At 39.8% G+C, this 17,779-nt stretch overlaps 1 protein-coding gene and 1 pseudogene across 9 annotated transcripts in view; one reads left to right on the top strand and one right to left on the bottom strand.

The window, feature by feature from the left end:
• The window catches only part of Gabra5 (gamma-aminobutyric acid type A receptor subunit alpha5), an 86,400-nt gene that overhangs the window by 46,146 nt on the left and 22,475 nt on the right, over positions 1–17,779 (top strand). For all 9 annotated transcript variants that reach the window (XM_045146443.1, XM_004661945.2, XM_045146442.1 and 6 more), the window contains one exon: positions 16,279–16,361. In XM_045146443.1, coding sequence (XP_045002378.1) covers positions 16,279–16,361 — 83 coding nt within the window. The remainder of the gene's footprint in view (positions 1–16,278; positions 16,362–17,779) is intronic.
• LOC105944270 lies at positions 3,932–5,812 on the bottom strand (annotated as a pseudogene).

Genomic DNA, 17,779 nt, shown 5'->3' with positions numbered 1-17,779 from the left:
GCTATGCACAGTCAGACAGTGTCTGTAAATTTCTCCGTGTTGTTTTCACAGATTGTTTTTATTGTTCCTCTCATTTTGAATTAAGAACTATATGATTTGACTTTCATAATTTAACAAATCTAGAAATGATGTCCTTTCACTTTCATACTGATTGTTGTGTATGCTTCTTGTGAATAGTGTTGGTTAGTGGGTTTTCTTTTGAGCTAATTTTGGAAAATGTGTATTGATTATCATGTAAGATATCTGCTTCTCCCAACTAAGTTGTCAGTTAGCCATTTGACACACTCTATGCCTGGAATGTAAACAAAACTGAAGCCCTCCCTCTTTGTTCTCTTCTGGAGTTATTTTTACAATGTCTACAGACAGCCATTTTAACATCTCAATGCAGCTTAAGCAGAATAATGTGAATCTGCACTTGTGTGTCCCATTCCTTCAGTGGTTACCAAGTTAATAACCTTGTCATTACTTTATCATTTTATTCTTGTCAGACATCTTAAGAGCCATCCAGAGACAAGAGCTTCAGATCTGTTTGTGTTTCTGCATGTGTCTTTTCCTTTCATGCACGTTGCCTCTTAAGTCCCAGAGTATGCATGACTTTTATAGACATGGTCCATCACAGATCTCTTTCTGTTGCTTCTTTCCATCCTTTGTGCCTGTCTATTTCTTGCCCAACTGTTTACACTTGCTCCAGTTGAGTATGGAAAATATGTTTGTCTTTAAGAGGTTTAAATAAATACTGCTTTGGAAACTGCCTCAGACCAGGATATCTCTAGTAGTCAGACAAAAATAGCCCCAAGCCAATCACTCAGGGAGCCCCAGATAGATCAAAACAGATGATTGACATTCTTTCAGAACAAACTCTACATCACTTCTGTTATCAGCCACCTGGCCCAGGAACAGGGTGCCTTCCTTCACAGAGCTGGAGAACAGGAAGGTATCTAGGGATGTTGAGTTATGACAAGCCTTGCTCACTAAAATTTAAGCATGCTTTTCTGCATCAAGCAGCTTTCTGGGGGTAGTAAGTTTTTTTTTTTTTTTTTTTTTTTTTTTTGCAGTTCAACTTTTTATACTAACAAAATCAGAATAAACACAATGTATGCAATGGTAGCATCTAAACTCATACAATAAGCAATTACTAAGGCTACAGTGACTTTTTATTCAGCAAGTTTAAACCCATTCTTAATTTTGAAACCTTATTTAATAACTGAAAATATTGCTAAATGATGAACTTGCTCAAATGTTATCCCAAATGTTCAAGTCACTGATGATGAAAATATAACAAAGATAACCACATGTTTGAGAATTATAATGTGCCAGACATTCACTGAAAAGCAAAAACAAAAACACAAACAGACACAACTAAACAAAACTCACACAGCAAACAGCTGAGAATCTGGATACTCCATTTCAATGTTTTGAAGTGTTTTCACTAATACCTTAAGACAGGTGTATCATAATCTTGGCATACTTTAATTTCAAGTTGCCAAGTTTGCTTTTACAAACATCAGAAACATGGCTACATTGCCAATGTCAAGTCTGCTTAATTTGACTTAAAAGCTTAATATGACTTAACATTAAAATTTCACATTACTCCTAAATATATATAATTTCCCACATACAGTGACATTCAACATTAAAGTACTAGTAGTTTTGTACTGTCTTTTGGTCAAATTTTCAAAAAACCATTTTTAGGCTTACAAAAACAAATACTTGCCAAAATGTTCAAAAATTACATAAAACTTGTAGCAAAAAATATCTAGAAAACTGTCATGTGTAAATTTTTCTTCACTTTCATTCTCATGTTTCCAAAAGAATTTTAGAATCTAGTCCCATCCCCTTTCTAGACAAGCTATGTTCAACGATCTCCAAGAGACAAAATAAGATTGGAAGTTTAAAGACGTGTGTGTGTGTGTGTGTATGTGTGTGTGTGTATAATTTCTCTGAACATGTAATAAAAGAAGTATTTTATAAAGAGTTATGGACAAGATATACAAAGGCTTAAACCTAGACTAATTGAAATGGCACCATACCAGGTTACCTCATTACTGTCAAGTACAGCTGCTAAACAGAAGTTTTAGAACATGGCACAATACACTTGAAAACTGATTGCACCTTAGGAAATTTTTGCCATCTTCCTATGCCACTGTAAAAAGATCAAACATTAAAAAATAACAAGATCAAACATTTTGATCACCACATTCTAGCCACAAAATGAGCCCAGATTTCCAAGTGGCAGAAGCATTTTAGTTGTGGGCAATGCCCATCTTTGGCCACATTCAGCATAAAGAGAGAAATACAGTAGAAGCCTATGCAACTAAAACTGGCTAAACTGCCCTGTAGAGCAGAATTGACAGCTTGTGAAGTTGTACAGATTTCCAACCTCTGTGATCTCAAAAATTTGTTTGTTACTCTTCTGGAGCTATTTTTACAATGTCTACAGAAGCCATTTTAACATCCCAATGCAGCTTAAACAGAATAATGTGAATCTGCATTTTAAAATAAAGCCTGCTGCATAATTCTTCCTATTAATCCTCTTGACCAAAAAACATCAACACTAGTATGAGTTATCAGACCAGAAATCATGCAGGGCCCTAATGAGGGCTGACCATTGCTGTAGTCAGCCATTCTATCACTTCAATTTCTTTTGTGGCAGGCATTTAAAAATTCTAAGTATGCCGGGCATGGTGGTGCATGCCTTTAATCCCAGCACTCGGGTAGGAGGATGGATAGGAGGATCGCGTTGGTTCTAGGTTCGAGGACACCCTGAGACTACATAGTTAATTCCAGGTCAGCCTGGACCAGAGTGAGACCCTACCTTCAAAAACAAAAACAAAAACAACATCAACAGAAACATTCTAAATAGATGAATTCTAAAAAAATCTGAAAACCTTTTAGTTATCAAGTTATCAGACCTTTGTTTTCTTTCTTTTTTTTTTTTTTTTTTTTTTTTTTTTTTTTTTTTGCTTTTTTGAGGTAGGGTCTCAGTCTAGCCCAGGCTGACCTGGAATTCACTATGCTGTCTCAGAGTGGCCTTGAACTCACAGTGATCCTCCTGCCTCTGCCTCCCAAGTGCTGGGATTAAAGGTGTGCGCCCCCACGCCCGGCAAGTTATCAGACCTTTAAACTTTCCCTTTCATCATATACTCACATGTGGCTAACTCATCATTAATGATCTGCCTCAACATTGAAAGAGAATTATTGTATTTGCTTGCATTAACTTAGAGAACAGTGCTTTGAATGTATTCATGCATTACCTCATCATGACTAGTAGAATGGCTTGTTTAGAGACTATCAGGTTCTAAATGCCTAAGTAAGGTAGAGTGAGCAAAGTGGAACTTTAATACAGTTTGCCACATTAGAAACTAATTCCATTAATATGCTTCAAGAAGTTTGTCCTTTTTTTTCACTCAATCTACAAGTATCCAAAAGCCCTAATACAGGCTACCACTTAAAGGTTTTTTGCCTTATAATATTTATGAGTGAATCATGATTCCTGTTTAGTTGTGTCACACCTCTGTGCCAAGATTTGATTTTAGCCCAAGTTAATTAATTTATTTTGTCAAAACAATTTGTATCTTGAGCATTACTAAGTAAATAGGTCATCAAAATAAATTGTTGTTTAAAGTTAAAGGCACAGCACCTTAACAAATGATCCTCAGTTATGAAATCATAAATTCAGTTTGGAATGGTGATAGGTGGGAGGGGAGTTAATCCGGATTACAGCAATGTAGTCTTCAAGCCACCTTCAGAATAGGGTTTCAGATTATTTTATCTTTGCTTGTGACCTTGAGTCCCTTAAAAGAAATTCACTGGAGAAACAGAGCTGGTACTGTATTTCGATTTCTTGATGCCATGCAAGGTATAGTCTGCCTAAGTTACATGTGGTGTCCACATTAGCTTGTGTGGCAGGGTGACCCACCACAAAGCTGGCTTAGTTAACACACCAGTCAACCCCTTGGGAATTATAATTTCCTTCATATCCATCACTATTTTAAAAGCCTCCATAGTTACCTCCACCAAATCCTCTCCTGCTGCCATGGCCACCACCTCCCCCACTGTGGCTCTTGCTGGAAGTGCAGGAGCCGCCGCTTTGTCATAGCCCGTGGCACCAAAGCCTCCATTGCTTTTGGAACACCCACGAGTGCTACCTTTGCAGTGAGCTCCTAACCAAGGAGGCACTTCTTGTTTTGCTTCAACAAGAAGATCTAGTAGATCCTTGTTAATACTTGTGTTCTTGTTCTAGAAGAATGAGGTGATGAGGCCAGGGTTTCCCACGTATCCTGTGTGGCCAACGCAATGGTCATGTTTTTTAATATCACTAGGCAAGTCAAAATTGATAACATTTCACATTTGAAATGCCCAGTTCTCTTGCTGCTACTGCGTTAGCCACTAGATTTGGGCATTTTCCTGAGTGGAACTGGTGAAAACCCAGCCTCCCTTCTATCTCTCTGAGAGTGGTCTCTATGGATACTGGTATAAGCATATCCTTTGTGGTATAATAACTCCTCTAGAGAATTGGCAGCCTGTTGGGTCTCCACAAACACTAGTGTCGGGAAATAAATTCTTCCTGTTGCATTTCAGAGGTGAAGCAGAAATGACCATTTGTCTCCATCCTCTACCCAAGCTGCTTTTGTGTGATGTTCTCAGAAGTAGACAAAACTCTTCCTACAGCCAAGAAAATATAATCATCCTTAGGAAAATTAACACGAAACATCAGCGTGTGATAGACACCTTTTGGAGACACACATATTTTGCTCAGTTGCTCTGTGTATTTGAGGTTCAAATCCCATATGCAGTATCCGATCAGCTTCATCTGACATCAAGTATTTGCAGAACTATCGTCCAATCTTTTCCTATTTTTATAATGTCCATGAGACATCCAGGAGTATCTACTAACAAGTGATATCCACGTTCTAAATCTTGTATCTTCTGACCAATATCAGCACCACCATAAACTATTTAAGGATGAACTCTAGATTGGTGTGTAAATTTTGGTTTTCTCATAAATCTACACTGCTGATTCTCTTGTTGGTGCCGGTATACTTTCCATTTTCCTTTATGGCTCTCAAAGCCTTTCCTGGACCATCCATATAAATCTGACTCAAAAAGGGCAAAAGAAATGCTGCCTGTTTTCCAGAGCCTATTTGGGCACAAGCTGTTAAGATCTCTTTTCTCTTTGCTAAAAGGAATGACATGCTTTTGCACCAGAGTTGGGAAAGTATAATGAGTAACCTCAATGTTTCCCATCATAATTTCTCACATCTGAATATCACTGAAGCCTTCAGTATGTGAAGGACAGCTGCTGCTTGTTGCCTCAACTGGACTGTCATCATACTTTTTCGAGTTATTTCCAGTGTTGCCTCAAGAAAATAGGTCCTGTTCCAAGCAGTCATTTGGTGGGAGTAGTTTTGACCAGTCATTTTCATCTGATTTGTCACACTGGCCACTGTTTCCACCTCTTTCAATTTGCCAAGCCAACTTCTGTCTCTATGACTGCCAGTGCCATCACAGTCACTCTGTCCATGATCATCACATCTCTTTGATCCACTTTCACAATCACAGAAGAAACTAGACTTCCCTTTGGAGTCACTGTGGGATCCAAAACTCCTGTATGCATCCTTCCCCTTACCAGAGCTCCTCCCTGCACTGTCTTTGTCATAGAAGCCCTTAGTAAGCTTCTCTGTTCACTGAGGAGGTATGTAGCACCTTTTTCTTGCTATACTTCCTGTAGTCTGTTTATCTGAAGGATAAGGTCTAAGCCAGCAAAGTGCTAGTCCATCCCAGGTGCATTTTCCACTGCCACATAACTCATTCCTGAGAATACCGAGAAATTAGCTTTCCACTGAGTGAGTGCTGGCTATACCACAAAGGCCCTTTCACGGGAGAACCGTGGCTTTGGCAGGTTGTGAGATCTTTAATAGATACGAACATTCCAAAAAAAAGTCCATGCTGATTTTTGCCAGATTGATCTATCTTTTTAAAGGATACGTAGACTCTGGAGGTCCTTGATGATCTGATTTCTCTGATTTTAACTCACTTTTTCCCTAGAGTTTTAAAAACTCCTTTATGTTTCACATACATTGTATTGCATATTTTATATTGGCATGTCAAGTCTTTAAACAATACCATGTGATGGGGCTTATACCTTCCTTCTTAGGGAATCTGGGCTCCATAACATCTGTTGAGCTATTCTCAGGGTTGTGCTGTTGGCTGCCTTTTGCTCTGTGTTTCTAGATATTCCTGCATTGTCACATTTCAGCTTTGAGAAGATGCTACTTTGCATAGTGGAGCTATTCTTCTCTGATAACAAATTGTTGCTCAGGTTTGTGTTTATTTTCTCACACTTGATCTATTAAGGTAAATTTATTGCTGGGTCTATAAATACACACAAAATGTTAAACAATACAGGCATGGTGGCACACACCTTTAATCCCAGCATTTGGAAGGCAAAAGTAAGAGGATCACTCTGAGTTCAAGGCCAGCCTGGAATTACAGGGTAAGCTCCAGGTTAGCCTGGGCTAGAGTGAGACCTACCTTGGAAACAAAAAGCAAGAGTAATAATAATAAATTAATAATATAATAAATAATAAAATAATAATAAATAATAAAATAATAAATGAAGTATTTCCATTCTCATAGCCATCATTGTAACATCTTCTAGAAATACATGAGTATATGTTTTGAAAAAGAAACTTTTACTAATAAAAATAAATCAATAAATTTTATGTCCATTTTGGTTAAGAAATGTACTAGTTTTTTTTTGTTGTTGTTTGTTTGTTTTTCGAGGTAGGGTCTCACTCTAGCTCAGGCAGATCTGGAATTCACTATGTAGCTCAGGGTGGCCTCGAACTCGTGATGATCCTCCTACCTCTACCTCCCGAGTGCTGGGATTAAAGGCATGTGCCACCACGCCCAAGAAATGTACTAGTTTTAAAAAATATTTTATTTATTCATTTGACAGAAAAAGAGGGAGAGAGAGAGAGAATGGGAATGCCAGGGCCTCCAGCCACTCCAAATGAACTACAAATGCATGCACCCTCTTGTGCATCTGGCTAATGTGGGTCCTGGGGAATTGTACCTGGGTCCCTTGGCTTTGCAGGAAAACACTTTAACTGCTAAGCTATCCCTCCAGCCCATAAATGTACTAGTTTTAGCAAACTATCAAGGGTATTCTGGTTTTCTCAATATAAGTAAGAGTCGTTGATATCTTTTTTTTTTTTTTTTCCCAAGAGCTTAAGAGGAATGAATGTACAAATAAATAGTGCAGAGATCAGTGAAGATTTTTAGTTCACTGTCATTCTGATTCTTGGTCTCACATATGGTCTGTTATGTTCACGCATATAACATGAGGCAGTGATCCTTAAAATGTGGAAAGGTATGTTGAGATAGGATCTTGCTGCTTAGCTCTGGCTAACCTTGAACTCATAGTCTTCCTGCCTTAGCCTACTGAGTACTGGGATTACAGACATTTAACACTATGCTAGAATGCTAGACTTTTATAAATGTTATAATTCTACAGCCATACATATGGAAACATGAATTATTTTATTGTAATCTTGAGAGAATTTAAAATTTAAGATAAGGCCTTAAGTTTTGACTTTTTACAAGATTGTCTTTCACTCAATTTAAATTGTATTGTGTGTAAAATAGGTCAGTGTGTATTTAATTCTCCCATCTTTCTGTTCCCTTGCCCCCCCCCCCCCAGCCCCTGCTGCTTTTACTGTTCATTTTGCCTTTATCATAGACCAGCCCGGCTTGGCTAGTGCTGAGGTACAGATCCTGTAGGGGGCTGGCTAACCAGGGCACACACAATAGCCAGCCTCCAAAAGAAATGAGGCCCACAGTTCCAGGTTGATCAAACACAATTGTACACATCACCGGCAGTAACCTCATGGGAACTGATTGGGATGGCAGTGACATTGTCTCTGGCACACACTTCCTGGCTTATTAATGTTCATATTCCACAGGTTAATTTTTGTATAATCGATCCTTTGAACATACTTGACTTCAAAGTAGTAGTGCAAACTAGTTATGTTTCCAATAAAACTTACAATGGCTAACTGACAAGTACACCAATAATTCCCATGGCTCTTAGTGTAACTGATTATTTATGAGAAATACATACTTTAGTACACTTTCTCATTAATAAGCAAGCCTGGGCATTTTTCTTTTTCCAGAGAGGGAAAATGCTGTAGTCAGGCAGCATTTAGAATCAGGCAGGCCTTATAGGGAAATTTCTGAAGGAGAGTCAGGTCCATATGTGTCCCCAGCACTAGTCATTTGTGGTTTTGAAATATACACACAGCACAAGCACACGGTATCCTACCTTAGCATATGGATAGAACGATCGCCTCCAAAATCCTTGTTTTACTAGAACCTCTAGGCATAAACTGTGACTCAGAAGTAGAAGAATAATTTTTTTTTAATAGTTTTGGCCTAATTGTGGGGGAAAAAATTCCCAGTGTATTTCTACCTTGCCATAACAGTGTCACAGTTTACAGAAAAGGTGAAACAAAAGTCAGGATATATATTTACAGAGACTTAGCTGTGGCCACAGTTGGGATCCCAATCTCCAGGGCTCTGTTACACTTGGAAATTCAGGTCCCTTGTATGCAATAGTGTTGTATTAGAGAGGTGAAAACACTCACTGATACATTCTTTATAAAGACTCCTAAGGATGGACAATGTTCATGACCAAGTTGTTATTTCTTTTCACTAGTATCAACCATTAGCTACTATGAATATTTCAAAAGTCTCCAAACAGAATACACATATTCTCTGTGTCACTGGGTAGCATCCTTATGGGAAGCTCATGACTCCCACAATTCCAACTGACTTCTCCTAGCATGCAGGTCAGTAACTGACCACTTCACATGCCTTGTGCAAACTGTTTTCTGCTTCATTACCAAGATCTAAATTTTCATCACAGTTAGTACTTTGTGGTCAAGAATATGCTTTGCAGGTTTGAAGTCTGAGGTTTGGTCCCTAGCATCACAAAACTTTCAGAGGGCTATTGTTTAGCACAATTACAACTGGTTATTCATCTAATAATGTGATTACTTTTATTTTATGGAACTTGCCATATCATTTTCCTACTGGGATATAACAAGTTACTATAAAGTCAGTGACCTTCTTGCATGAATGTATTATCTCACAGCTCTGTGAAAGTCAGGCTATTTGACAGGTTTGCTTTTTGTCTGGACTCTCTGGAGAGTAATCTATTCTCTTGTTTTTGTCAGGTTCAGGCTGTCTGCATCACCTAACCCTTGGGCTTAAAGCACTTCTATTTTTGCTTCCACATCCATGTCCCAATTCCTGACACACCTGTACTAGAACTTTCTCCTATGAGAAGCCTTGTGAGTGGTGGCCTTGGCCACCCACATAATCTAAGACAATCTCCCCATCTGAATGGCCTAATTTGATTTACTGTGCTTTTGCTTGCAAGGGTATGTGGTGTATGTGTGTGTGTGCGTGTGTGTGTGTGTGTGTTTCCATAAACATGTGGGTATGTGTATGGATGCCACAGAACAACACATATGTTATCCTTAGGAATCCCATCCACCTTTTTGAGAAAAGATCTCTTTTTGGCCTGAAGCTGACCAATAGGCTTCACTGGCTGGCCAACAATCTCCAGAGATCTCCCCGTCTTCTGCTCCCTAGCACTAGGACTATTGGTTTATGCTCCCATGCCTGACATTGCTTGAATTCTGGAGATGGAATTCAGGTCCTGATGCCTGTGTAGCAAACACTTTATAAATGCAGCCATCTCCTAAACCCAGAAAGACCTAAATTAATTAGGTCTGAAAAGTCCCTTTAGCTCTATCAAGAAACACATTTACAAATATGAAGAAATAAGGTTCAGCTGGAGAGATGGCTTAGTGGTAAAGGTGTTTGCTTGTGAAGCCTAAGGACCCAGGTTCAATTCCCCAGTACCAATGTAAGCCAGATGCACAAGGTGGCACATGCATCTGGAATTCATTTGCCATAGCTGGAGACCCTGCTATGCCCATTCTCTCTCTCTTTCTCTCTCTCCATATATATACATATATCCTTGAAAATAAATAAATAAAATATTTTAAACATTTTTTCAAAAAGGATGAGCATGATAGCATTATTTTGGATACCATATCTAGTAATCTGGATCCACAAAGGTCATGTTAACCCCATTCCAGTATACACTCAGACTATCAACCCATTATTGCATCAAATCAGTGTACAAAAACTCAACTGAAGTTCATCATATCAAAAGCTCCAAATCCCACCATTTGAAAATGTGACTGTTTATTTCATCCTGGAGCACAGTTCCTCTCCATCTGTGAATGTGTGGGACCCAGGATATAGCAAATTATGTGGGACAAGCATCAAATAGTGATTACAGACATTCCCCTTTGAGAAGGGTAGGAAAAAGCATGACAAAAGGATGCACCATTCCCCAGCAATTTCTGAACCCAGACATGAAGTAGCATTGGCTCATAAGACCACAGACTATCCTCTGGGATGTGCAGATCTGTTCTCTGAGTGTAAGGCTTTGGCCTCAGTCTTTCTGTCTTTTCCATGAATGAAGGCATGTTTGAAGATGAGAAAAATTAATATTTAAAACTTTATTATGAGTTTTGGGTGGCTGGAAGCTGCTTTTCTCTCTCTAAAGGCTCAGGGAAGAATCTGCTGTCTGCATCTTGAACTTAGGAGAAGAGCAACTCATGTGTCTGTTTTCATCTCTGCTCTTCTGTCTCCTGCCTCTCTTTCTTCCCAGGACTCCCACAACTGCATTCAGGGTCTACTGGGATGTTGTTTTGATCTCAAGACTTTTTCACATGTGCAGAGACCCTTCCTATGCATGGTTGCATTTACATGCTGTAGGAATTATGACTTTATGGTGTTGGAGCAATTATTTATTACAGTTATAAATTATGCTTCTGTCCTTACTAGAGATAGCTTTCAGCTGTTTTGCCACAGTGCAAGAGTTCTGCTCCTTGACCATGCCTAGTACTGTATTCCATATGTGCTCCCAGACCTGTCCAGCAGGACTTTTCACATTCATGTTTCTACCAACGCTGTGCTTACAACCACTTAACTGTTCTAAGGCAGTGTGTGTTTCTCTTGCCTGCTTCTCACGATCCTGCAAGTCCTCATGACAGAGTCTGTGGCTATTAAGAATCTGTTCAGAGCATTCTTGGCTTTTGCTGCTGTGTATCTAGGGATTCTTCCAGCCTCAAGCATGGCCAAAAACCAGAGCCATTTTCAGGAGTTTGTTACAAGAGCATGACTCTTACAGATACAGAAATTTGAATTTGCATTTGGTAATAACACACTGTCTTAGAGTTCTGGAGGGAAGGAGCCCCAAAAGTCTCATGTGGCACATATCAAAATGTGGGCTGCTTACATTCCTCCTGGGAGCTACAGCAGAGAATGATGGCTGTTCCCGTTCAAGAAAGACACCAGCATTCACCAACACCTGCTTCCAGTGCTTGCCTGTTCCAGATCTGACACTCTAACATCCTTCCAATAAATACCTTTGTGGTCTCATTTAGACAATCAGTACAGTCTCGCCATTCCTAAAGCTTCAAATTAGTCACCTCTGCAGAAGACCTTTGCAGCACAAGACGAACTAGTCACAGGTCTGAGAGTTCTGTGCATTGTCTGGTGGGCATCTGCAATGCTGCTAGCTGACCTGACACCAGCACACCCACTCCCCTATATTGACAGTACTTCCACCAAGAATGTTTTAAATCTGAGGAGGGAGTATTTGTGAAGAATTTGGAAGTTTTATCTAATTATCTCATTGTCATTGACCTCCTGGTCTTGGATAACACTATTTAGTCCCTTTTAGTATACCTGTGTGTTTCAGAGTCTAAAACCAACTGTTACCACTTAAGTTTTTCAAATGGAAAACGAATTTCAGAAAATTTTTGGATTTTTTACATATCACAGTTAATGATAAAAATATTCTAAAATTTGTCTATACAAGGTGTCTGAAAGTGCCTCTTTGCTGTGAGCTGCTGCCACCCCTAGCCAAGCAGGGTGCCTTTATCAGACAGCTTTGGGTTACTGAGATGAACCTCCAGACTAGGCACAGTTATGGAGGATGGGACTTATTGAAGCTTACAGATCCAAGGCAAGTTCCATCATGGCAGAAGAAGCTGGCCCTACTTTCACAGGTCCAAGCAGAGAGAGAGAAAAGCCACAAGCCCCAAAGCCACACCACACAGCACACATCAGGAACTCCAGGAGGAACTTGGGCACTTTGCATGTCTTTAGACTGGAATTTCCAATCAACCACCACACCTGAGGGCTGGATCTTAGATCTGCCCAGTGATGCACCCCAGAGCCATGCAGATCTAAATTATGAAGTATAAAACTTTGAATATATTGGGTGCCATTCATTTACATTACTACAGTGCCTGTTGGTGAATTTAGGATCCCAAACCCTCAGTTAAGATAATATAAATCCAAGTTGAAACAATGATGTTAACTTTCAAAATTCCAGTTTACTTACCCTGAAATTAAATGAGACATATATTCCAATCAGTTAATCCCTGACTTGTCGGAACAGGATGTATATGGCTGTGAAAGCACAGGGCTCCAAATCTTCCTGTAATTCAGTGAACTTTCGCCAAAGCATGATTCTGAGCTTCTTGGCCTTCAATGCATTATCTTAAAAAGTAAGGGTTTTCTGCGGGTCACTTAGCTGGCTCCTGTGAGCTTTGACAGCCACTCTATAACGGGCTTTCAGTTCAGCTCTGTGCACATGGTGCATCTTAAAGGTAGAAATTTCCCTCTTTTCTCATGATGTGAGACGTAGATGGCTGCCAGAATGTTTAAAGGCCTCAAAAATGGAAATTTATTACTGAGGGCTGAGATATTTACTATTGAGGGATTTATTTGAATAATTCTTATTTATTTAGAGGCTACAGACCATCATAGCTGAGGCACTTTTCAGAGGCTTGAAATCTCAATGGTAAAGTGCTGAGGAATAATCAGTGAGACTCTAATGATTGTATTTTGAGATGGAAATTGTGGAAATCACTTTTTATGGTTTTTTTGGTGAAAATATTTTAATCAGTCTTTGAAAAAAACATACCCAGCTTTTAGTACATATTTTTATTACCCTTCTGCCTTTCTACAGTACTTAAAAACATTCATTCAATTCCCACAATATGATAAAAGGAGATCCCTTGTGGTCTTTTTTTTGTCACAATGTCCCCTTTAAATACGTCAGTGCGGTGGTTTTCTGAAAATGGGTAGCTCTCAGTGCCAAATGACCACAATAACTCCCTCCATGGCAGGCAGTGTACACTCTGGTCCTCCTTACATCCACTTGTCCAGAGAGGGACAGAATACTCTGAAGGGGGTGAGGTTTCTCTGGGGATTCCACTTGTACAACTAGGGATGGGACTTATAGATCTGGTTTTGTGGACATCCACTGAAGTGTGGACAAGGCACACGAACAGCACAGAAGAAGGGCAATTAAACTACCTATGATTCACCATGTGGGTAGTAGCTCAGCTACAGACCAGTCTTTCAGACAGTTTCCTCACCCCAGTGGGAAACTGAGTCTGAGTGTTCACTGGGGAAAGAAGCCAATTAAGGGAGCTGGTTACCATGACAGAAAAGAGAGAGAGAAGGCCTTGCCCTTAGCACATCTCCATATTTACCTTGTGGGGAAGATAAATCCAGATCATGAAGCTGCTCATAACATTGGGGGCAATGTAGAACAAGGTTCACTGTTTAACCTCCTTCTGTATCCCTTATACTGACCTCAGTATTTTGTCACACCTACGTCCATAAACTGTTAGAACCAAGGCCACCGACCCACATGTATAACTACTGAAATCCTGTATCTTCACATAATGCTGTGTGTGCAGAGCCAGCTTGAGCACTGGCTGTTTATACTCTCTCTGCTATGGATGTAAGATGAAGTGAGCCAGCTTCTTCTTCCATGAGGATGCTTCTCCTGGAAACTGTAAGCATGAAATAAACGCTTTTCTCTCTCAAGCTACTTGCAGTAGGGTATTTGTCTCGGCAACAAGAAGGTAACTGCAGCAATATCATATAATGTGCACACATGCACATATGAGTGTGTACACACCACATTACACACTCAGAAAAGAAAAAAAAAAAAACATGCAGCATACTTATGCCAAACATTGAAAGAAAATATGTGTAAATACTGAAAAACTCCAGATGACACAAACCAAATGAAATGGTAGACATTTGACATTTTCTATATGTTCTCATGTTCTAAGAACATATGTAGAAAACTATTTTAAATGCCATTTACCCATATAAACATCACTTTTGCAGGGCATCTTGTTATTCTGAACTCATGACCTGCAGTGACTGCTCTATCCTGAGGTATGTCCTGCAAAGCAGTGACCACAGCAGGTTTTCTCTTGATGGGCACACACTTCTCTTGTGCTGATTCATTCAGAGAATGGATGTGCTGGCTGCCTAGATTGCACCCATCACCTGTGATTTATGTCAGCAATTTACCAGCAGCAGGATAATCTGTTTTAACAAGAGTAAGTTGTAATGGCAAAAATTAATGTTCTGCCATTTTCATTCGCATTCTGGGAAAATAGGAATCATGTCAACAAGAAATGGACAGCATTGAATTATTATTGGCTCTAAAATAGAATTCTAACATGCAGTGGAATTCAACTTCTTTGTATTTTAATTTCATTTTATGTAATTTCATTTTTTTTAGTGTGTAAAGGAACATAAGCAATAGAAGATAAACTCAGTACAGTTTAGAACTTTGCCTAATTAGTAAAAAGTCTGTAGAGAAATAAAAGCACCTAAACTACTGTATTTCCATTGCTATAACAAAATGTCTGATATTGAGTAATATATAAGAAAAGAAGGTTTATTTAGTTCATGCTTTGGAGGCTGAAAAGCCAACGTCAGTGAACTCTTTGTATGTAGCCTCTGCTGAAGACTCCTAGTGTTGGCAACACAGTGCGTGGGACATGTGGGGAAGAGGCTCACAGGAAGGCAGAAGTTCAGGGGATTCAGGGGCCAGTCTGGCCCTCTTCATGAGCTCTTCAGAGAACCAACGGGGGCTCATGGGAGCTGCGTTCCTTGTGATCTAATCACTTCCCATGATCTCTCTCTCTCTCCCTCTCTCTCTCTCTGTCTCTGTCTGTCTGTCTTTCTCTTTCTCTCTCCCTTTGGTTTTTTTTGAAGTAGGGTTTCACTATAGTCTAGGCTTACCTGGAATTCACTATATAGTGTCAGGTTATATTAAAACTCATGGTGATTCTCCTACCTTTTCCTCCCTGAGTGTTGGAATTAAAGGTGTGTGCCACCACACCTGGCAAATCCCTATCACTTAATGGTTTTCCCACGTCCACACTGCTACACTAAAGGCACTCCCACCATGTCTGCTTTTGGGGAGAAAAGTGAAGTCTTGTGACACCAAAGCAAGCTCAATGCCTTCTTACAGAGTGGAGTCCTTAGTTGTGTGACAGGTGCTCAACACCTTAGGGGCCGTTCTGCAGACAGGAGACATTAACTCAATATCTATCTAGTCATGGCTCCACCCATGAGTAGCTCTGCATTCTGGGCTCAATAAAACACCTCACATCCACCACTCACTTCCACCCATAATGAACTTTGACAGTAGTAGTGGCAGATTTCATCAAGCCACAGAGGTTACCTGTGTTCACCCAGCTAGAGCTCTGTGCTTCACCTGGTCCAGCTGCCTCTGCTGGCAATGCTGTGATTACCGTGACAGCCATGGTGGCTGCCACTATTCTTGTGTGGAAAGTAGACTTAAATGGAAAGGCTAATAATTATGCTGTACCCAAAAACTGCCATGGTAAAAAAAAAAAAAAGTTCACTTACAGTTGATTAAACAATGAGTGCGGCCAAATTCTGGTGAAAATCTATGCATTTATCCTTTATTCACATTTCTGAGTGGATAGTCTGTTTAATAAAATTCATAAAATCACAAGCCTCGGATGACATTGAAGACCTAAACTGTGGCTGTCTCTCAGTTTCCTGAGCTGGCTGTGACATATTAGATAATGACAGACCAGGCATATAAGCAGTACAGAGCCCACTTCAACCACAGAATTCCTCAGCAAACTAGATTTAAGCCTTCATCCCCAGTGATATTCATCTGTAAAACAAACTTATGCAATTTAGTTGCAACACCGTAGACATTTTCATAAAATATATCAATTGTAAGTAACTTCAATGGCTGTCTGGGACAAAAAGGCTCCTGTAAAGGGTGGTCAGTGCGCCATGTAACACTGTCTGTCTCTCGCTTTTTAGCCTGACTATCTCTGCTGAGTGCCCCATGCAGCTTGAGGACTTCCCGATGGACGCCCATGCTTGCCCTCTGAAGTTTGGCAGCTGTAAGTAAGAGCTGTGGGAATGCTCTGGGGCCCAATTCCTCATTCACTCAAAACCAGGTAATGTGAGAACCATGGCAGGATACAGTCTGTTTGGAGAAATAAGAGGGTGATTGGTCCTACTCATACAAGATTCTGGTCTATCCATGAGAACATGAGACCCTGCTCAGCACACATCTCAGATCAAGGCAAGCTTCATAATGTGTGTGAAGACTCAGAACAATTTAGAAGGTGCTCTTCTGGAAGTCCTTTTGCTTTTGTCTCATGTTACGGTTCATCTCCAAATGAGTTACCATTTTGAGTACACAGACAGGTAACTTCTGTGCATTGTAATAATTGCTATGCTGAGTTGCTCCTTCTAGACTGTTCTATAAGAGCAACAACCTTCTCGATAGTGTTCATAGTCACTATTCATTCAGAACATTCAAATAGAAGTTTGTGTTACTTGCACAAACTCTTTGCATACAAATATATTAGGTATACATTTTCTCAATTCCAGTGGACATTCTTGGATATCAACCACTCCAGATAAAAGATTGGTTGGTAACAGTGGCCCCAAAGACATGGCTCTAGCATCACCCACCTCTTGGGTATGTGAAGATGGTTAGAATTGCGCTGACATCTATTTCCTGCATTCCTTTTTCTATACCTTTGTGCTTAAGCTACACAAAGACATGAAGCTGATGGTTTGATTTTTATGCAAGGCAATGCTCCACTACTAAGCTATAGCTCCAGTCCTGTTTTTAGTATTCATGTTGAGACAAGGTCTCACTAAGTTGTCCAGTCTGGCCTTGAACAGACTGTAGGCTAGCCTTGACCTTGTGATCCTCCTGAGTCCCTGGGGTTATAGGCCTGTTCCACCAAACTGGTTTGGAGTTTTCTATTTTGAGAATATTATATCCTCTGTAGACAGCATGAAAACTGGGGAGGGAGTGAGTCCAGAATATTGTACTCCTTTGCTGAATGACAGTGGGGGTGCCCTTCAGCCTCTCTAAAGTTTCAGTACATGCAGTGTATCCTCCCACTCTCTATTGGACTGTAAGGTTTCTATGATGAAATCTTGAATGGATAAGAATATATCCAAGTTACTTTTTCCTTCTTTTAAACCATACTTTGTCTTTTGATAGTTTGTTTATAATGTTTTGGTGTGAATTTCTTTCTTTTTTTTTTTTTTTGATTTTGGATCTTCTGGGCTTCCTAGATGTCTGCCCATTCCCAACCCCACATTTGAAAATTCACTTCAACATTTGAACATGGTCCTTGTCCTCTCTGTCTTCTGAAGCTCCCCCATGCATGTTGGTGTACTTCATGGTGTCTTATGTCTCAGAAGCTTCCTTCTTTCTTTTTTTATGTTTCTGCTCCGCCCTAAGTGATCTATCTTCAAGTTCGGTGATGATTTCTCCCATTTGATCTCATGGGCT

This window comes from Jaculus jaculus, chromosome 3 (genome assembly GCF_020740685.1).
Source record: "Jaculus jaculus isolate mJacJac1 chromosome 3, mJacJac1.mat.Y.cur, whole genome shotgun sequence".
NCBI classification, from domain to species: domain Eukaryota; kingdom Metazoa; phylum Chordata; class Mammalia; order Rodentia; family Dipodidae; genus Jaculus; species Jaculus jaculus.
Note: the sequence above shows the minus strand (reverse complement) of the source record. Positions and strands in the feature narration are given on the sequence as shown.